The 22,085-nt window shown below is 39.5% G+C and overlaps 2 protein-coding genes and 1 pseudogene across 4 annotated transcripts in view; all 3 read right to left on the bottom strand.

The window, feature by feature from the left end:
- Positions 1 to 1,139: 1,139 nt before the first annotated feature.
- LOC309507292 (threonine synthase-like 1) overlaps positions 1,140 to 22,085 on the bottom strand; it is a 75,555-nt pseudogene continuing 54,609 nt past the window's right edge. Inside the window, exons 2-3 of the transcript in view lie at positions 7,171 to 9,063; positions 1,140 to 2,710 (exon numbers count right to left, since the gene is read on the bottom strand). The product of the transcript in view is annotated as a threonine synthase-like 1 (transcript). The remainder of the gene's footprint in view (positions 2,711 to 7,170; positions 9,064 to 22,085) is intronic.
- Positions 3,149 to 6,973, bottom strand: LOC309507278 (uncharacterized protein). 2 transcript variants are annotated; one of them, XM_082181441.1, is made up of 7 exons: positions 6,347 to 6,973; positions 5,597 to 5,825; positions 5,255 to 5,488; positions 4,934 to 5,075; positions 4,688 to 4,834; positions 4,343 to 4,569; positions 3,149 to 4,222 (listed from the first exon to the last, which is right to left on the bottom strand). In XM_082181441.1, exons 1-7 carry the CDS (start codon positions 6,798 to 6,800, stop codon positions 4,087 to 4,089), a joined length of 1,569 nt encoding a protein of 522 aa, XP_082037567.1. In that variant the 5' UTR covers positions 6,801 to 6,973; the 3' UTR covers positions 3,149 to 4,086. The 2 variants fall into 2 exon arrangements, with proteins under 2 accessions (XP_082037567.1, XP_082037568.1); XM_082181442.1 differs by having other exon boundaries at positions 4,343 to 4,565; positions 4,732 to 4,834.
- Positions 14,288 to 22,085, bottom strand: part of LOC309507286 (uncharacterized protein) — a 72,761-nt gene continuing 64,963 nt past the window's right edge. Inside the window, exons 4-5 of the mRNA XM_082181457.1 lie at positions 19,202 to 19,315; positions 14,288 to 14,642 (exon numbers count right to left, since the gene is read on the bottom strand). Of these exons, the coding sequence (XP_082037583.1) occupies positions 14,618 to 14,642; positions 19,202 to 19,315 (139 nt within the window). The 3' untranslated portion in view covers positions 14,288 to 14,617. The remainder of the gene's footprint in view (positions 14,643 to 19,201; positions 19,316 to 22,085) is intronic.

The raw sequence follows: 22,085 nt of genomic DNA, 5'->3' as shown, positions 1-22,085 counted from the left end.
TAAACCATTACACATTGTTGCAAGACGTGCAACTCTTAAGAAATTTGATTAAATAAGGGTTAAATAGGCCTATACAAAAAAATTACAAGACCGACTCTGACCACAGCTTTATTATAAACAAAGCTAACGAACATGCTCACAGTCTCTCACTGACAGGTCAGGATAGTAGTTTAACTGCTATCTCACTGGCGGAAGAGAGAAAAAAAGCTACACATCTTTATTCTGCTTTGCTCTAACATAAGCGTTCACAGTAGCCTACTATTAAAAAAGCATCATGTAACGTTAGTTACCTTCATCAAAACAAATTAAAAACACCAACAACATACACAGAGATTATTCTACAATTTCCATTTACAAGAAAATATAGGCTAAAACAACTGTTTCTCCACGGCGGGAGTGACATTTCAGGACAATGGTCAGCGCAAAACTGAACTAAATAGGCCTACTAAACTATTATTAGTCTCATCATCACAACATAACGTGACAACACACACAATATAGTGAACTTTGACAGTACATAATGCCAGTTAGATAAATACACTAACAACCGGCCAGCATGAAACTTTAAATTTAATTTGCAGTTAGAAGAGCTGAAGACGCCGCTTGTGAGCTGATTGGAACTTCCTGAGAACAGCGTCCTTCCATTCACGGCCGCCGGCCACTCGGCCACGGAGTCACAAATGTTAGCCGGGCTGTTGTCGTTGTCTTGTTGTATGGGGTCAGCAGAATCGTTAATCGACGTGGAAGGAGAAACTGTGGTTTTGAACCATTTTCTAATGTCCATTTTTGGACAGTTTTCATCTGTTTGCTTTGTTTTGAATGCAGCCAGGAATATTGCGCCAACTGAAATTCATTTCATTCATGTATTAACGTGCAAGTGATTGGGGGGGCGGCAGGGGGGTTTCCTCACTGTGGTTTTATGTTGGCTAAGCTTTATTATATTTTCAGCTAATGAGCAGTTTGTAGACATATTTTTATTATTTCTCACTAAAATGTAAATTAAACTGATATTATTTTGTAAATTATATCATAATTCAATTTGGGGGGGCATAAAAGACATTTGGGGGGGCATTGCCCCCTAATGCCCCCCCATACCGCCGGCGCTGCATACAATTAAGACTAGTTTATGGACTTACATGAAAAGCATTTGAACTATATCTCATGACTTTAGATTTGATGGAAGTATAATGTTTGGGGTTTCTTGACAGACTTTGCCATCAAGTGGACATGTGCAGGTACTGCAGGTTTCACTGGACTCTCAGAAATGAGTCTTGTATCATAGTTTCTACTTCATCTGTGAGCTTGTTATAGTCAGCCTGACATACTTTATGTGGATGATGTCCACTGTTTCCCATGCACTTCAGCAGAGCGTCATGCATCTGCTCTCGGCCTCCAATGCTGCAGAGTTTATCCAACTGCTCAACAGGATCCGGTGGGATATCTTGACACTGAAGGGCTTTTAAGACAGCCGGAGCAAACTTCCCGTGGTGTGCAGTGGAGCATATCACAAGGTGCAGTGGAGCATATCGCAGGTTTTGTCATGTATACGATCGGCGACTACTTTCCCAACCGCTGTGTGAGTGTCCATTATGAAGCCTGTTGTAGTGTGCACCTCCTGTATGGCCCTCAAACAGTCTTCTTCAGAGCACCAACCAGCTTGAAGTTCCAGATTTATCTTCTGCCGTAAAGTCTCCGACACTTTAAAGATGCGCTCTCTTTCTAGATTCAAACACAGATCTCTGACAAGACTTCCATCCCCACCGGAAGCGTGATGGATGAACCTCTCAAGGTTGGAAGACTTCAGGATATCAATGGCAGGAGAGTTTGAAACCTGCAGCTTCCGGTTGCGGAGATCATACTTGCCACTAGCGATGAAGTCGGATATGATGCAGTTATGATTGGATGCACAGATCACCTTCCGTATGGGTATTCCCATTTGTTTGGCATACAGGGCTGACATGGCATTGCCAAAGTTTCCGGTAGGGATGCACACGTCAATGGGGTCTCCGAAAGTCAGCGTGCGATTTCTAAGCAGGTCCATGTACGCCGAGCAGTGATAGACCACCTGAGGGAGCAGTCGGGCCCAGTTTATCGAGTTTGCGGTGCTGAGAACCGTGGCATATTCCACAGCTAAATGTCCGATCAAGCTCGAGTCCCCAAACATTCGTTTAATGCTCCTCTGGCAGAAGTCAAAATTGGACAGGACGCTGATGGACTTGGCATTGCCCTCCTGAAATCCTGTCATCTGTAGCTTCTGAATCTCACTCACTCCGTTCTCAGGGAAAACCACAAGCACGCCGATCCTCTCCCGGTCACTGTCTTTAAGATTTCTGAAGCCGTTCAGCACCGCGCTTCCGGTATCTCCAGATGTGGCCACTAGAATCAGGTAGTTGCACATCTGTGGCGGGCAGTGGGCAAACAGCTGAGGCATCAACTGCAGTGCCAGGTCTTTAAACGAGGCAGTTGGGCCGTGAAAGAGTTCTAGAAGATACTGATGATCAGTGAGGTGCTTTAGAGGCACAACCGACTGATCGGCGAAGTTCTGGCCGTAAGCACGACACACCATTGTGCTCAATTCTACAGGGGACACATCCATAGGATGGATACAGTTTTCCAGTATGGCCACAGCTCTCGTGGCATGGCTGGATATTCTCAACCATTCTGAAGGTTCCAGTTTGGGGAAACCTTTTTTTTGGTATGTAAAGCATACCTGTCAAGTTTTGGATTTGAAAATAAGGGACATTTTCCGGCGCCCACCGCGAGCAGTCCCACCACCCCAACCAAGCTCCAGTATCCCTTACATTTTAAGACAGGTGTACAAGAAAGCTAAAATCACCACTTTTAAACTACAATTGGCTTTATGCACAGCTGCACTACTTCCTGAACTTCAGCCAGCTCCTTTGTTTCCTGTCTGCCATTATTGGACAAACTGATTAATCCAGGTGTGCCTGACCTCAGTAGTCACAACAACAATAATCAGGCACACCTGGATTAATCAGTTTGTCCAATAATGGCAGACAGGAAACAAAGGAGCTGGCTGAAGTTCAGGAAGTAGTGCAGTTGTGCATGAAGCCAATGATAGGCCTACCTTTGTTGACATTGACATGCTGTGAACATTCATTATATCCTAAATGAAAACACAAAAGGGTATATATGAAGAGCATTTTATTGAAAGGCTTATTTGCATATTTTCTGTTCATTTAACATTGCTTGTCTTTACATTTACATTTTATTTTCATTCCACACATTCTTTTCATTTCATATTGTTTTTGTTTTACAGTTTTTCCTTTTCATTTCACATAACTTTTCTTTAGTCTTTTAGTGAGTTGTTGTACAAATTTGTAGCAGACTTTGCATTCTTTAAGACTGTTTTGGAAGGAGTGTATTTGTGGGCTGGGCCAGAGTGGTTAATTTTACATGAGAGTAGAGCGCAAACAGTTCTGTTGTCTAACGTCATCCTATTCTCTGTAACAATCTTTCGTACCATGCTAAACACCCTTTCTGAACTTGCATTGCTATGGGGAATGCATAGTAAAGCCTTCATATGTTTTGGCAGCTCACTGAACCTCATGTCCTTTCCTACCAGGCCCCAGAATCTGTCGATTCTTTCTTCTTGGGGGAGTTGCTTACTATCTGTCACCTGATAGTCTGTGAATTCCTCTCTCATCTTATCCTCTTTCAACCTCAACTGAGGGAACAGGGCCCCTAGCCTTTCCACTGTAAAGTAAAACAAGTGTTTGACTGAACATTGCAGATCTAAACAAGTATCAAGTATACTGTGCCAATTAATTGTTTGGTTATCAATGGGGAACTGTCCCCAGAGGATGTTGTTATGATGCGATGTAAAGCCTTTTGAGACAAATTGTTTGAAAAAAATGGGCTTTACAGATAAATTTGCCTTGCCTTGCCTAATATCAATAGGCTTTATGCACAACTGCATTACTTCCTGAACTTAAGCCAGCTCCTTTATTTCCTGTCTTACATTATTGGACAAACTGATTAATCCAGGTGTGTCTGACCATTGCTAGGGTGGTTGCTAGGGTAAGTAGTGGAGCTGGGCATAAAGCCTATTGGAAACTGTTTTTATTATCTACCTGTCCCTGGAGTTATGTTAAGACGAGCTGCAGGGTCCAGCACTTTCAGGTCCCTCAGGAGTGGATGGTCGAGGGGAAAGGAGGAGAACATCTTCTTAAGCACTGCCTCATAGAAGCTTCTCACAGTTCTACAACAGCATAAGAGTGAAAAAAATGCATTAGTGGTAATATTTTAGGCACACTACAGCCTATACTCTCATACTGTTAAAAGATGATATCATAATATAACTACTGGGTAATATACTCACTGAAAGATTTTCTTCTCGGCTGACACAGGGAGCTCAGCGCTTCTCATGAATGCCTTTGTGTCTGCTCCGATAAAAAGATCTTCATCAGCCAACTGATGTCCATCTCCATACTCCACCTCCCTGAGAGGTACAGCCACGATTGCCCTGGCTGGTATGAGGTAGCCCATGATCCTCTTCATCAGCCTGCACATCTCCTCTTCAAGTCTGTGAATTTGTATTCCCTCTGACTGCAGATAATATCAATGGTCACAACAAAATAACAGTGAAATAAGAATGCTACAATAAGCACAAACATTTAGTTATATCCTATTATTCACTCATTCACTCAATATCATTGACACCCACCTGGAAGGCAATGTTAAATTCAGATAAAGGCTTAAGGGCAGCACTCAGGAACAGGAAGTAGGTCTTCACGATTGGATCACGCAGATGGCTTGCCAGATCACGCACTTTAACACTCCTCTCCACCTCTTCATGACTGTTAAAGTAGGCCTACAGTACATAGAGATACAGGGTGGCAATACATGGTTAAAATTGAAATATAGCATGGTAAACTGTGTAGATATCTGCTGAGTGGAGTTACCATCCTACCTGTAGTGCATCCCACTGGTTCAGCACCCTCTGGATGCAGGTTAACAGACTCAGCCATCTGGTGCTGCAGTACCTGAGGAGCTTCAGGTGATCTGAATCAGTGAAGTCTACAAACTCTTTGTAGACTTCACATCTTTTTGCACTGAGAGATAGAAAATTACTCTGTTAGTGGTTGGAATTGTGAGTGTGTGTGTGTGTGAAGAATATGAACTGCAGGCCTACAAGGCTACCTTGTGCATGAGTTAGCCACATGCAATGTTGTTACATTGTAACACACAACATTAGGTGAGAGAAATAGCAGGCCTATATGTATGCATTTACCTTCTATCAAAGTGGGTGTATATCCCCACCAGGATGTCTTCCACTGGTACCTGGGCTGCTCTGATGCCACAGCCAGTGGCCAGCTGTACCAGGTGACAGATGCAGCCAAGGTCCTGGACGTGGGGCTGGCTGGTCTTCAGTCTGCTGATGACCGAGTTATGGCGGCCTTTCATAACACTCGCATTATCAGAGTTAAAGGCAATCAGGAGGTTATCCCATGGGATGCCTCTTTTTCTATTGGAAACAGGAAAAAAATGCCACAAAACGTCTCAGACAAAATGTAAGGTTGTAATTAAATACAATCTACTAAACATGTCAACAACACAGAGCAGTTCCCCTTACCTTAATGCTTCACTAAGCTTTTCATACAGATTTTCTGCATTTCCTACATTGCATGTAGGCATCTCCAGGAATCTTGTAGAGACCTGCAGAGTGGCCTCATCGTAGAGTCTAGTCAGGATGACGAATTCTTTTTCTGTTTTTCTATTGTTCGATTCGTCGCACATCAGTGAAAAGGGCTGAGATCGGCATGTTTTGGCCAACTCGTCCTCTAGTTCTGCTGCTATGGCACCTGTTGAGTGTCCAGTAATTAGCTAGTAAGTTAGCCTACAACACATGCCATGGGTTAATGCTCAAATGCATGGGCGTCAGTTTGGTTTGAAATGTGCTGGGTACAGAGACGCATTCGGAAGTGCATTTTCAGAAGTGCTGGGTACAATGACGCATTCATTTTTTTCTCTCTTTCGCGCAGGGTCGCTCGCTCAACACAGAAAATATGTGGAATAAGGGCTGCTTCCGACTAAAAGTTTTTTTTCTAGTCGACTAGTAGGCTAGTTGTTCATTTAAGTCATTCATAAGACGTCTAAATGTGTCTAAATACGCTGTGAATGGGAATGTGCATTATACGCTGAGTTTCGGTTCATTTATGAGACAAACTCCAGTTCACTCGCCGGCGCCTCCATGTCCCCACCGAACTCAACGCCTATGCTCAAATGTTAGAATATTCAAACACATTTCAAACCCATTTGATACCGTTTTAGCAAACGTACAGTAGCCCAGCAGTAAGAAAGATAGGTATGTTAGCTAACTTACCTTTGATGATTTGAGTAGCCTTAGTTTTTCCCGTTGAGTATTTTCGTGCAATAGCAGAGTCCGGGAACATGTCAGCTACACACTTGTTGAAGTCGTCGTGGAAGGAGAAAGGAATGTTGTTTTTGGCACACAGCATTGCCATTTTTACCTCTGCACGTATGACCTGGTCTGCATCGGTGGCATTTCTCGTCACGAATGCTGACATCGCCTGGGCATGTTTTTGTCCCTCTAGCCCGCGCTTGTGCTTGGCGGATTTCTCGTGCTGAGAAACATCATTCCTTCCCCCGTGTGAGATGCTAAAATCACAGTTACAAAACTTGCAAAACGCGTGACTGTCCCCCACCCTGCTCCTCTTCAGAAAATTAAATTCGCCGTCCCATTGATCACAGTATTTACATGCGATTTTAGATTTTTTGGCAGGAGTGCCTTCCGAGAAGGTCGTAGCGTCCATCATTCGTCTCAGTTGTATTTTTTTTTCTGTTTTTTCCCGCGTTGTCACTCATCATCTGACCTCACACACTAACCTCGCGACAACTGCCACCTACAGTAGGCTACTGCAGGTGGCAGTTATCGCGAGACTAGTGACAGAGCTCAGATTGGTAATGTTTTTTAATTTTTTTTTTACTCCGCCCGGGCCCGGGGGATTATTATTTTTTAATAATTATTAAAAAATTATTTTTTAAAAAACGTAAACAATTTTTTTTTAATAACGCAGGTTAAAATACGGGAGATTTACGGGTAAATACTAATACGGGAGGACGGCGGGAAAGAAGGGTAAAATACGGGACTTTCCCGGCCAAAACGGGATACTTGACAGGTATGACATAAAGCCCTCCATCTGGTGCAAGACCCTCTATGACGACATCACTGAAGAACTTGGGGTCACTTGACATTTGGCTCCTCGTTGAAACAAACACCTCTGATTCTGAATCCTCATATCTGAGCAGAGTCCTTAGGACTTTATCAGCCACGTCCTCCACGGAGTCTCCCGTCCCACAAAGGACTCTCGCATCTAGCCATTTCTCATAAAACTGCTTCCTGTAATGTAATATCTCTCTCATAGAAACACCAGCATCCTGACCCACAATCCTGTTCACCTTCATTCGAGAGAGTCTCTGCATGATATCTTCTGTGTCCACATCCAGGTACACGGCCAGTCCAGAGCGCTTCAGGTGCCGCATGGCGTCCGAATGCAGGGGATTGGAGCCGGTCAGAGAGATGACACTTCCTGTGGCTGCAAACCTGCACACTGCTTTACCTTCTTCTTCAATAAAACCATCACCACCAATTTCAGAGAGCTTGTCTGCCACACTCATTCCCCACGTCCTTTCGAGAACATTGTCATCTATATCAATAACAGGCATACCTAGTCTGTGTCCCAGAATCCACCCTACACAGGTCTTCCCTGCTCCAGGAGGACCCATCAGGAGAATGTTTCTTTCATGCGGTTTAGAGTTTTGATTTGATAGCCGTGCTGTAGTGAAGTATGAAGGAGCAAATAGCAGGTGGGTCCTCAGCTTGCTCACTTTAGCCAACAGCTGGCCGAAACTTGCAGGGATCATCTTGGAAAAAAGATCAAATAATCTAGGAAGCAGAAATATGTTTCAGAATTAAAATCATGTCAGTAGATTACAGATAATTTGCTAAAATACAAAATGTAATGTTTAGGCCTGGTTTCACAGACAGGGCTTAGAGTAAGCCAGGATTAGGCCTTAGTTAAATTAGAGCATTTGAGTAGCTTTAATAAACGTGTCTTAGAAAAAACATGACTGGTGTGCATCTTGAAACAAAACAATGGCACTGACATATTTTAAGATATGTCAGTGCAAGATGCTTTTAGTTAAAACAGCTCAAACATACATTTTAGTCTGGGACTATCTTAAGACTTGTCTGTGAAACTGAGGGATATTGTATAGGCCTTTATCGCAACACAATAGAACGCTGGAAGTAGCCGTGAAGCAGTGTACGGCGTCTTCCGGTTATTGCACTGGACTACTTCGCTCTCGCATCTGCCAAAAGTTTCTTTTTTTGTTTTGTTTTCTTGATTCCATTTTAATGGTTTGATTAAATTGCTTTTCATCTAAAGGTGTAACTACTTAACCACCGGAAGTGCGAGTACACTGCTTGGTGATTTCGAACGTTCCAAAACCAGGAAATGAGATAAAGGCCTATTGGTTTAATCTATGTAAAGATTTGTTTTAATAAAGACACAGCCCGTCCCAATGGAACCCTAGGCCTTCGACGTCTTTCTCCAGTTCCACGCTTTCATGACATAACGCTGCTTTGTCTGTCGGGTGTAAGTCTGCTTCCTTCTGAAACCTAAAATGACAAATGGGACACCCTGCAGTCTTGTGGAACACCACAGATGCACATGAAGTGTGCCGTTTAGAACAGGGCCTTAAAAGTCACAATGAAACGGAAGTATAGACAGATCTTTTCTTCTGCATTGTGATATCTTAATGTAACAAATTATTGAAAGGAATAATAGTAGGACTTTCTTCACGCCCAGACGAAACTTACCAATTCACAAAATTAACGGAATGCATACCTGATATAAAAAATTGGATGACTAGTAATTTCCTACTACTTAATTCTGAAAAAACAGAGATTCTAATTATTGGACAAAAAACTCCCTCACGTAATAACCTAGAATACTGTCTAACACTTGATGGCTGCTCTGTTAAGTCTTCATCGTTGGTTAGGAACCTGGGTGTGCTCTTTGATACCAATCTTTCATTTGAAAGTCACGTGTCTAGTATCTGTAAAACAGCATTTTTCCATCTTAAAAATATATCTAAATTACATCATATGCTCTCAATGACAAATGCGGAACAATTAGTTCATGCGTTCATGACATCAAGGCTAGATTATTGTAATGCTCTACTGGGTGGTTGCCCTGCACGCTTAATAAACAAATTACAGCTGGTCCAAAACGCAGCAGCTCGAGTTCTTACCAGAACCAGGAAGTATGACCATATTAGCCCGGTTCTGTCAACACTGCACTGGCTTCCTATTAAACATTGTATACATTTTAAAATACTGCTGATTACTTACAAAGCACTAAATGGTTTAGCTCCGCAGTACTTGAGCGAGCCCTTAACGCATTATAGTCCTTCACGTCTATTGCGATCTCAAAATTCCGGCCAGTTAATACAGGGTGTCTACAGATAACAAGTTAAATTTAAGACTTTTTAAGACCTTTTTAATGCCACTTTGAATTAAATTTAAGACCAAACCTGTGATGGAAATACACATTATATTGCATACGTATATGTAATATTTAACCTAAGTAATTGAAATAATTTAATATTAACTACTTGTTTATTGAACTAAAATCAATGTAACATTTGCAATCGTGAGAATATTCAGCAACATAGCTCCCGTCATGTTATGTTACTTAACTATATCACATGTTATAAATAAATAAAAAAACAACATTTAGAATTTTTACCTCAGTATGTTTCTTCTGTGAGTTTTTTTATGTGTGCCGTTATGCTCATTTGTTTTGATTTCTTACTATAAAATCTATCACAGAGACAAGCAGAGCGAGCCTCAACAGCGTTACCAGAAAAAGCCTACATTATCATTATCAATAGCAGTTTAAGTAATAAAATCTGTGACCAGAAATATGTAAGACCTATCGAATCTGAATTTAGGACATTTTAATACTTTAAGGCCTTTTATTAGGAACATTTTATTTAAGACTTTTTAAGGACCCGCGGCCACCCTGAATAACCAAAATACAATTAAATATATCTAATAAAATATATATTTTAAAGTTAAATAACCAAAATACTATGTTTGATAGTTATACTTATAATTTTGTTTCTATTACATGCAGTTCTAACTTGAGCTCTTAGCTCTCCGGTTAGAATATTGGCTTCTTACTGACCCTTTAAAGGGATACTCCACCGAAAAATGAAAATTCTGTCATCATATACTCACCCTCATGTTGTTTCAAACCTGTATGAATTTCTTTCTTTTGCTGAACAGAAAGGAAGATATCTAGAAGAATGTCAGTAACCAGACAGTTTTAGATACCATTGACTTCCATAGTATATATTTTTTTCCTACTATGGAAGTCAATGGTATCTAAAACTGTCTGGTGGAGTATACCTTTAAGAAACACAGAACTCACTCTTGCACTCACACTTACAATCTCACACACACACACACACACACACACACACACACACACACACACACACACAACTCACTCACTCAGATATGTGGTTTATGAGGACTCTCCATAGGCGTAATGGTTTTTCTAATGTACAAACTGTATAATCTATCCCCCTACACTAACCCTACCCCTAAACCTACCAATCACAGATTTAGTATGTTTTTTAAGCCGTTTGGTTTAGAAGGACACATATGTCCTCATAAACCATGTTTACGTTGTAATACCCATGTCATTATACACATTTGTGTCCTCATAAACCATATACAAGAACACACACACATACACACACACACACACACATACACATACACATACACATACACATACACACACACACACACACACACACAATAACACACTATATTTTTTTATTAGCCCCGGGTCTAGCCGGACAGCCTGTGTGGGTGTGGGGGTGTGGTGTGGTCATTGAAAATGTGTTCAGATATATATTCTTCACAGAAAATGAGCCAAGGCCAATGAGTCTGAGTTTGAAAAAATAATTAATCGTATAATTTTTCTCTTGATAAAAAATGAAACCGGGTCCTACAGACCCGAACACCATACAAGGGTTAAAACGACACTAACGAGACGCTTAACAACACAGCGTACAAAACAAACATTTTATATAGATATCATATTCTAATTAAATGAATACTTACAATCACAGAAATAATGTCCTTGGCGATGGTCAATTTGCTGCTGCTCGTATCCGAAAGCTGAATCACAGCTGTTCTAAATAAGCTACATATGATTGGTTAATAATAATCCTATTTCAGTATCTTGCCGCACTATTGGCTCGACTGATATAGTAGGCAACCGCGTTTGCCTGCATATTTACGGGTCGTGCAATATCATTTCGGGGGAACATGTGCAATAAATGGGAGTGGCAACACTTTTCATATCGTTGAGAATAAAACAACCGTCCCAACTTTACAAATCCAGGTTCTCTCTCCATGGGGATCATCCATTTCGAAAAGTAAAGCAGATACGGAACCTCGGCCCACGCGAGATGCAATGCGATTGGTTGCTGGACCAGCCAATGGAATTAATATGTGTAATATTAATATTTAAAATTGCCTAGTCATTAGATTTGTGAATTCTTTTTCTGAAAAACAAAATTATATCATTAATCTTTTAATTATTTTGGCAAAGTTTTAAATCCATAAGACAAAAATAACTCAAAAGAAACCCTCCTATATTACCTTTTATAACACTGATCTCACAATATACTTAGAATATCTTTTAAACATGAGATCACAAAACAAAAAGCTTATAAAAACAATACAAATTTTAAAGCTTTTCAAATACATATAACTGCCCTGATATTATAAACTTTAATTTCTGCATTTATTATTTATTTTATTATTATTATGTACATTTATACTTTAGTTGTTGTTGTTATTCTTTGGTTTATACATTTTGAATTGTATTTACAGTGCCTTGTATTCATTTAGTTTTTTTGTTGCATTGTAGGCTACTTGAAATGTTTGTAATTTAACTAAATAAATAAAAAGCACAATATGTTATGTATACCATACGTAATAAGATGTATTTCTAAAATCAATACTTTCAATATTATAATATTATATATTATATGACGTTACTGTCACAAAAATAGCTTTAATGGTTCTGTTTTTTTGTTTTTTTTTAAGCAAGTCTGGAGGCTAATGAAATGAAACAGTAACGCTATTTCTGAGGATATTTCTATTGTATTGTATTGTCTTGTATTTTGTACTGATTTTCTTGCAGGTTGGCGATGGCGCGTAATTTCATGATGGGCGGAAGAGGAAGTGAGTGCTTTAATTTTTAATTTATTTGTTATGGTGTGTTGTACAATGACTGACTGATCCCATTTGATCCCATTTATTTGATTCATTGCATGTGAAATAAACTTGAATTGAATTTGAGTAACTTAACTGAAGTAAAAATCTGTAATTGACCACAGACATTGATTATTGATTATGATTAAACTAACGTTATGTGATATGTGAAATATTCCATCCTTAGAGCACTCCAGATCCAGGAGAGCTGCTTTCGGTCAGACGGCTGGTCGGGAGGTTTGGACGTCCGATTCTGATGACCGTGATCAGGATCCGCTGCCCCGAGATGGACAAAGTAAGTTACACAATTTCCTTACTTGAGTGAAAGTAAGTTACAGATACTTCTGGTTAAATATTACTCAGTTACAAGTAAAAGTTGAAAAGACTGATTTTTACTTGAGTAAAAGTACAGAAGTACTTGTTTTTAAAAGTACTTAAGTATCAAAAGTAAAAAGTAAATGTCATTGCACTGTTTTATTATTGTTTGTAATACTTACAGTACCTTATGCCTCTGAATCTATGCCTGCCTACCTACCCACCCTCATATCAATATATAATTTATTTCTAGAACACAGTTCCTGTAGTGGGATTGAATGTGAGATTGAATAAGTGCTCTCAATAACGTCCACAATAGTTTCGGGCTGTTCCCTCAAATAGTGCCCTATTTAAAGATTTTTGGCTTTTAGGATGAATATGTCAGCCACTGTTATAAGCTAGTGTGCTCCAAAACAATGACAAAATGAGCATTTAAAAGACCAAACCCAACATTGAAAATGAAAGTCAGATTGATGTCAGAATCCAACTACTTTCTACTCAAGGACCTTGACATAAATGTAACGTTAGTGGAGTAAAAAGTATGATACTTGTCTTTCAAATGTAGTGAAGTTAAAGTAAAATGTTTCCAGAAAAAATAGTACTCAAGTAAAGTACAGATACTCAAAAAGTGTACTTAAGTACAGTACTCAAATAAATGTACTTTGTTACTGTCCACCTCTGCCGCTGCCAGACCCGACCCAGACACAGAGCCAGGATCGTCCTGGATATTTACCATCTCTGTCTTCTGAGTTTTCTGTTTCTGTGTCCACAGGTCAGGCTCACGGGACGAGGGCGAAGCAGAACCCAGATGTTGGACGTCCGTCCACTTCATCTAACCACTCTCGCAGAGGTCAGAACAGGGCAGGATATAGGCATGGGCAAGGAGGGGCAATGCCCTCCCAAATGCCGTGACTGCCCCCCAAACGTGATGGCATGTAAAGATCCCAAATTTAAAAAAATATTTCAAGAAAAATGGTCAGAGTGAGCGCTCTCTGCTCTCTATCCCTCATTCAAAGTAGCTACTGATTGGTAGATGCATAGGGAGGGCGTGGCCAGTCGCTTCACCGGCTTGTGGTGAACCTGCTGAGCTTCACGTCTCAGTCAGTCACTGCAGAGCGGAGTACGCAGACACACTGTCGTCAGCTGAGCTCAGCCCCTGTTTTGAGTTTCCTTCGCCGTCAGTCACTGAAATTATTTGGTTACTCTTTCTGTAAGCGTTCTCATTCCCTCCATATCTCTCTATCGCTTTCTCTTGTAATTTGCACCGAGTGACGAGTCGAGTATGCGCCGATTTCTGGTTGCTAAAGCTAGCACTGGCAGCAGCAACGAGGCTGCTAGGGCATTAGCTGCAGCAGAGACCGAATCACCCGGCTCGTCGGGTGATACTGCTCCTCGACTCGCTACAATTTCTAACCCCCGTGCCCAGTCCAGTACCAGTACACCTAGTTCTAGTTGCACAAGACCCGCAGCCCCCGTCGTTCCCAGCCCATCCGTGGCTGTTGCGGATAAAAAAAATAAAAAATAAAACCCAAAAGAAATAAAAAAGATTGAAATAAAAAACGAAAGGACAGACAGACAAGACAGACAGGAAGACAGACAGATAAAAAAAAAAAAAGAGATAAATGCAGCCTCAATTCTGGCTCACGAGAAGGCCATAACAACAGGTCTAGATATGGACGCATTTGTTAGGACTTTTGCACAGAAAAGCAGACGACTGATGCTATAATGACTGATATAAGCCATGCTGTGTACAGAGCTAAAGAAATGAAAACAAAACCCCCCCAAAAAAGAAATAAAAAAGATTGAAATAAAAAACGAAAGGACAGACAAAGACAGACAGACAGGAAGACAAACAGACAGACAAAAAAAAAAAGATAAATGCAGCCTCAACAGGGCACAAGCCAGTGTCCTATTTGTGCCGGTCCCAAGCCCGGGTAAATGCAGAGGGTAGTGTCAGGAAGGGCATCCAACATAAAACCTGATAAGACAAATCAAATGGATCAAAGGAGCTGATAGATTAGAGCTGGGCGATATAGGATTTTTTCATTTCACAATATATTTTTTCATTTCTGGCCATATCGATATATATCACAATATAAAATCAAATCACTATATTTGTCAAATTTAAATGTTCCGTTAAATGACTTGCCCCCCCTGATATTCTACCTGCACCCCCTAGTGGGGCTGGCTGAATCCGGCCCTGTTAGTTATGATATGAAAAAAAATCTCAGCTCTCAGATTCTGTCAATTTTATTACGAAATTCAAACAATAAATACCGTTTTGGTGCTTGTAATTGTGACGTGACAGATCCCTAGCGGCACGTGACCCGATCATCTCTACTAGCTATAGTAAATAAACACGAATGAACAATGTTGAAAGAAACAGTACAGCTTACCAAAATGTAGCCTATATTCTTCATACATAATATCGATCAATCAATCAAACAAAGGGGTCAATAAAACAGCTGGAAACAATTATGTCACATAACATTTACCTCAGGAAAGCCATTTAATGACCATAATATAGGCACGTTAGTTGGCTAGAAAAAGAGCTATAGAGAGTATTTTGCTAAATATGTGTACTATATTACATATTTATTATATTTGTACTTATATCATTAAATAAAGTTGTTATTATAATAAAAACGCATTATATTTAATTTGAGTTATTTTTAACCTTAAATAATAGGCCTACTACCAGCTGATAGGGCTGTCTAGCCTATGTATTTTTTTTTCTTGAGAAAAATGAACGCCTATCTTGTGTACCTAACATTTATCCAAATGAGTCAATATTAAATCAAATCGCAAGAATTGAATTGAAATCGTGACATTTGTTTCAAGAAATTTGTTTAAAAAAAAAAAAGTAGCTTTCCAGAAATTGTACCATATAAACATTGTAACATGTTGTCACTAAACCTAATAAAATTCAGTTTAGTTACTAAAATGTTTTGACAATCACAATACACTTATTGTGATGCAAGTTTTTTTTGCAAATAAAAATAAAACGTTTTTTTTGTCTATAAAACGCAGATAGCAGGCCGGGTGAAACCCGTAGTTGTTGGGACATCAGAGACCGGTTTGTCCAGGAGGGAAACATGTTTATTAGCAATAGCTGAAGTGTCCGACGTTTTGAGCCATTCCTACGCACATTGCTTGATTTTTTTCCCCATCGGACTTCAGTAAAGGGCTGCGGACCTTTCCCACCATCTTTTCCGACATGAAGAATACACTTTACGGGTGTTAATCGAGCTTGATCGCCGCTATCAGATGAAGATGCGCTGCTTACGTCCTCCTCCATGTTTACATGTGCGTAGTGATATTGGCTTGATTTCGGCTGGGACCTACTTACATTTTCTATGCTGATTGGTTGAAAATCAATCTCAACAGTTTTATATGTCTCAATACGCAGTCAATATAGTGCGCCAATAAATTACAATTTCTCATTAACTGCAGGATAATGCGTGGAGAACTTTTTGCTTGGATACCTTTTATTTACGTTGAACATATTGAGCAAAAGAAAAAGTAGTGCCCCGTTTGTCGGAACGAAACTGAACGATACAGCTCACGTACAGCGGCCTAAGAGTCAGACAATAATGGAGAGACTCAAGAAGTGACAACATGTAGAATGCAACAGTACATTTCTGAATGGTTAGTTGATGAATTTAGGTAGCTTATGTGTCATCTTCTATTCATTGATTAGCATTTTTTAAGGACTTCAACATTACACACTAACTAAAGTTAAAAAAGTGAAATCATAATCAACCACCCCTTCAAGCGTGTGACGGAAATGTCTCGCCCCTTACCATATTTGGAACTTCAGCTCCAGAAGCAATAATGGCAGGTGATCATGTCAGAACTACCTTATCAATTCGAGCTCGATTCTGATCCGGAAAATGCAGATGTCCAAGATGAGCGATCATCTTTGCATGGCGGCGCTGGCGGCAACAATAATACAGCGAGAACAAAAGTTACGACATTGTTTCTACTCAGACAATTCATGGGACCATATCATCTGAACATATTTCCAAATGAAATAACCCTTTAAAGGCCCATAATAAAAGAGATGTCTGTTTTAAATGAATTTCTTGAAAACAATGTCTAAACCCTCCTCAAGTGCTTTTCATCCAAACAGTATGAAGATCTTACATATGATGATTATCATCAAAAACTAATTAAATCTGTTCTGTTATAGTTCAGTTCAGCAGGAGAGATCAGAACCCGAGCCCAGCTGTGTGTCTTTGAGGAGTGACTGGTCTATGGGTCTTCCAATACATTTTAAGAATGACGATACACAGACTGATCTCAGGTAGGCTATAACATTTCTTAAAGACATTTAAATATTTTAATGAAAGAGATTTTTGAATAGTCAGTAGCAAATTCTTAAAATATGAAAACATACTTACAGGCTGTGTGTGAGTCAGAAGCGCCAGAATGTACATGCAAATATGGAATTGCCCCACTTTTTAGAATCAGCTTTGTGCACAGCCTGCCTTGTACTCTCGCAGGTTCTGGAAACAGTCCTCCGAAAATTGTGCAGCACACAGTCGAATATTTTAGTTGTACTGTTCTGGAACAGTTGTAAATAAAGTTTAAGCATTGTTTTCTAATTGTGTCCTCTTTTGGAAGGCCAAACTCATTTAGTTTGGCTTTCGCAGCGAAAAACACAGTGTCTCTACGACATGGCGGCGCTGGCGGCAACAATAATACAGCGAGAACAAAAGTTACGCCTTCTTTCTTTGCGTATAAATTTATTTATGAAACTCTGCCCCCACTCTCTGACCTAGATTTGTTGGGGCGTGTTTGAAAGAAGAGTTTTAGGAAGGCGTGGCTAACCTGCTCTGTCTGTCGGTCTCCGTGTCCTCTTTGCTTCGCGATTTTTCTGTGCGTGAGAAAATGGATGTGTGGCGTGAGAGCGTGTGAAAAGTGTCAATTGCGTGAGTCTCACGGTGAATGCATGAGAGTTGGCAGCTTATAGCTTACAGCTTATAGTCTGTTATTATATTTTGGCTTAATTCTATTTGTTATTCAGATTTTACCTCAAATATTACCTTTGAATTGGAACAACATAATGAGAAGTAATTAGAATGTTAATGCTACACTAGAAATTTTCTTGATAATCTTATAATGTTTACTGTCCCTAGATAGCAACTTCAGGTATATCACACATTTCAAACTGGTTTATTTTGTATTTCAAGTGGTAATTCGGCATTTTTGGGTTTATATGATAAACAGGTTTGAAAGTGCAAAATTCCCTATGGTTTCCCTTTTTTTTTTAAATGGGCACCTTTAGCATCATTTTTCTCAAAAACTGCAAGGTTGTGTGTGGAGAACTTTTTCCTAAGGAATCTCTATATATTTCTGATGTTAAATATAAAAAAAAGTAGGTAGTGCCCCACTTGGTGGAACGAAACCCTATTTCTAGGCCTCTTTTAGGCTACCGACAGCGGCCTACTGCCATTATTGCTTCTGGAGCTGATGTTCCAAATATGGTAAGGGGCGAGACATTTCCGTCACACGCTTGAAGGGGTGGTTGATTATGATTTCACTTTTTTAACTTTAGTTAGTGTGTAATGTTGAAGTCCTTAAAAAATGCTAATCAATGAATAGAAGATAACACATAAGCTACCTAAATTCATCAACTAACCATTCAGAAATGTACTGTTGCATTCTACATGTTGTCACTTCTTGAGTCTCTCCATTATTGTCTGACTCTGGTTTGAACATAAACATTGACATTTTCAGTGCATGTCTGTGTGAGGTAAAAGGATAAAATATCTGTGGGGTATTTTGAGCTAAAACTTCACATACACACACTGGGGACATCAAAGATTTATTTTACATCTTGTGAAAAGAGCATTATACCACCCCTTTAAGGTTATTGGGCCAATCACAATGTACTGGCTAGCTGGCCAATCAGAGCACGCCGCGCTTTTCAGAACGATGAGCTTTGTAAAAATCAACGCATTTCAGAAAGGCGGGGCATAGAGAAGCAACAATAATGTACAGTATGTGTAGAATAATGAGTTTGTTTGTTTTTTAACCTAAAACCGCATAAACACATTGCATTACACCAAATACACAAAATAATGTTCTTTTTAGAACCGTCATATGACCCCTTTAATTGTATTACATTGATACCATCTGTTGGTCATTTTTGGAGGAGTCATTTTGGAGGAGGTTATAATGGGTTTGAGGTCAGAATATAGAATAGGGTATTTTTTTGAGCTCTGAATATACATGTAAGGCCACAGCAGCACTGCTGCACATTACCTGCAATTCCACAACGCCCAGGTACAAACAAAAAGGACTGCAGTCCATTTAAAATGACCACAAAAGCTGGGTGTTTCAAATATTATAAGCATCTCTTTCAATAAAATGCTATTTATCTGATTCCAAGCCATGAAATTGGAACACTCATAGATATGTCTCTCTTGCATCAGGTGAAGACAATGTCTATTATGAATATCATACATACAAAATACAAAACACCATAATATTAAAATGTTAATCATGTCTTTAAGAAATGTTGTAGCCTACCTGAGATCAGTCTGTGTATTGTCATTCTTAAAATGTATTGGATAATCCATAGACCCGTCACTCCTCAAAGACACACAGCTGGGCGCTGGTTCTGATCTCTCCTGCTGAACTGAACTATAACAGAACAGATTTAATTAGTTTTTGATGATAATCATCATATGTAAGATCTTCATACTGTTTGGATGAAAAGCACTTGAGGAGGGTTTAGACATTGTTTTCAAGAAATTCATTTAAAACAGACATCTCTTTTATTATGGGTCTATAAAGGGTTATTTAATGTATTCATTTAAAGTACCTGCAAACTGGAGAAAAATCTTCATCTCTGGATGTTTGTCTGTCATCCATGATGAAGCTGAACAGTTGAAACAGTCTGATCTCCACTGACACTGGATGTAAATGACGAACAAACACAAAACTAAAGTAATTAAACTTAATTAAACATCTTTATCAATGATCTGATCATGAGAGTTGGAGGTAAATAGATAATGACATCGATGCGTTCACTCAAAAAAGTAATTTGAAAAATCATCACATAGCCTAACTTACAGCACGATACACAAAAGAAACCCCGTTCCTTTACTACAGGATGAAAAATGTCAAACACGTCCTTTCAGAAAAAAAGTATTAATGTGGACGTCACCTGTAAAGGGCCTCAAGACATAAAAAGTCCCCTTGATCCAAATTTAGTCTAGATATCCAACCGATTCACAAACTCCTCCATCTTTTCCATCAAGTAGCTAGTACACACATTCCTGTCTACGGTTTTATAAAAGTTTCTGTGAAATACTTACTAATATTTTGTATCGGAACTTAGGAATCGACTGTCTGATTACATGGCGAAACATCAGCTTCCCTTTCAAGGGAACTCGAGCTGCGTCGAGACGCGGTGGGAACGCCCTCCGTGATTGCGTCGTGAAGCACGTGTATAACCAGTCCAATGGAAAGACGAGACGTAATAGGCGGGTGACGTCATTGACCAATGCTCGATGCAGAGTCAAATGGGAGGAGCTAGAGTTCTAGCTCACCCTTGCTGGATCTAGTGCGAGTTCAACCGTGATGGAGGAAGGACAAGTTTGTTTTGATGCGCAAGATGCTGGCATACATCATATTGTATTTTTCTCTAATATTTGTCGTGATTATGATTAAATATTTATCGTTTCTGTGACAAACGCGTAAACACCTAATAAGAACATTGCTCACACTGTGTGTGTGTTTCTAAAAACGGTTGAAACGTATCTATGTAGCCTATTATTTTATCTTTATAACGGTTTCGTTGTTTTCCTCACTTTTAAAGGTGAACTCGGCAACTCTAGCGAACTCTAGTCACTTCTTCGCTGATTTTTCCTTTTGTTGTCGCATGTTTTCCCCACGAGCTCCCCCTACAGCTGTGGGGGGGCGTATATTTCACAACACGGTCGTAAAAAACTCACTTGCGGCGGCCTCCTCCCCCTCTCTACCGCTGCTCATGTGCATTTGTTTTGATCGGAGCAAGCCAACTGTATCGTGTGGAGCTATGTCTACCGAGGTGGGTCATCTGGTAATACATCATACATGCGTGTGTGTTTATGTCGAATTGCCGTAAAGCAATTCGTGTTTCGCGCTCGTTCTCGTTCTCGCTTCTCACGAGACTTCCAATTTCTATCTTGCCGGGACGGTAGTCCCCAAGTTGCAAGGTTGGTTTTCCAGCGGGGAAAGTCACCAATATCACCAGAACAGGTTGTTTAACCATCCAAATGAATTCTAGACAGTTTTATTAAGTTAAAAAAGTTACCAAGTTCTCCTTTAAAGCTGCTTTGGACAAAAGCATCTGCTATGATTATGTAAATTACTAGACTTAAAAGGCAATGTGAAAGCTTAGATAGTGCACCCCTATTTATTTTTTGTCCACCGCATTTACGTGTGTGTTATTTGTGAATTAATCTAAATCATCTGATTCATTTATGCAATAAAAAATAAGACTAGGTACCTAATCTGCCCTTTTTGTAGAAGTAAAAGCATACTCCAACAGGCCAGTTATTTAATTATTATTATTTTTAATTATATGTAGTTATTTAGAAGTTATTAATTATATGTAGTTATTTTAAACTAATTAAACTAAAGAAATAAGAAATTAAAATTTCTCAAATAAAAATTTATATTTACTGTACCAAACACCACTTTCAATACACAATAGTCACCATACTTTATTAAACAACACTTTATTGGAGGACAAAGCATAAAGTAGCATAAAGAAAAATGAGATTCAAGATAAATAAAAATGTGTCTTCAAAAATACGTCAACATCATATGAATCCATTCACAGCTGCTGAAGCCACAAAACGAGTGCCAGAGAATCATATTCAGTCACCTACAGAAAACAGATTTGATATTGTGTTGGAAAACAATGATTCATTATCACAGCTAAACTGGTTTCTTGCTCTTCCCTGTACGTCCCTATCAGGTTCGTGTTCTTCTTCCTCGTCTAAACAGTTTGTTCAGTTGAAGAACAGAAGATGTGATCACTGATGTGGTGTAGCTTTTTCTCAACCAGAGGAAGAAGTTTCAACATCCCATTGTCAGGCGTTCTCCAGTGCTGGTCTGAAAGTAAAACAAAAAACACAAACCATTCAAATGAAGTTGTTTAATGGACAGTCAGGTCAGCTTATGTTCTGCGTTATTTAAAGCAGTGATGGTTTACTCTGGCCCTCAGCGTTGTAACGTAAACGACTCTGGGTCAATGCGAATTAGCTCAAGAATATAGGGAATTTGGGAAATATTACTAATCATAACTCATGGTCATAATTCATAAATCGCATATACATTAGGGGAGAACCGGGGCGAAAGTAACGCGGGACGAAAGTAACAAAGCGATTTTCTCAGAGCCCTGACTATATTAGCATTTCAA

This window comes from Leuciscus leuciscus (assembly GCF_965113295.1).
Source record: "Leuciscus leuciscus genome assembly, chromosome: 10".
NCBI classification, from domain to species: domain Eukaryota; kingdom Metazoa; phylum Chordata; class Actinopteri; order Cypriniformes; family Leuciscidae; genus Leuciscus; species Leuciscus leuciscus.
This window is presented reverse-complemented; position numbering and strand designations above follow the sequence as displayed.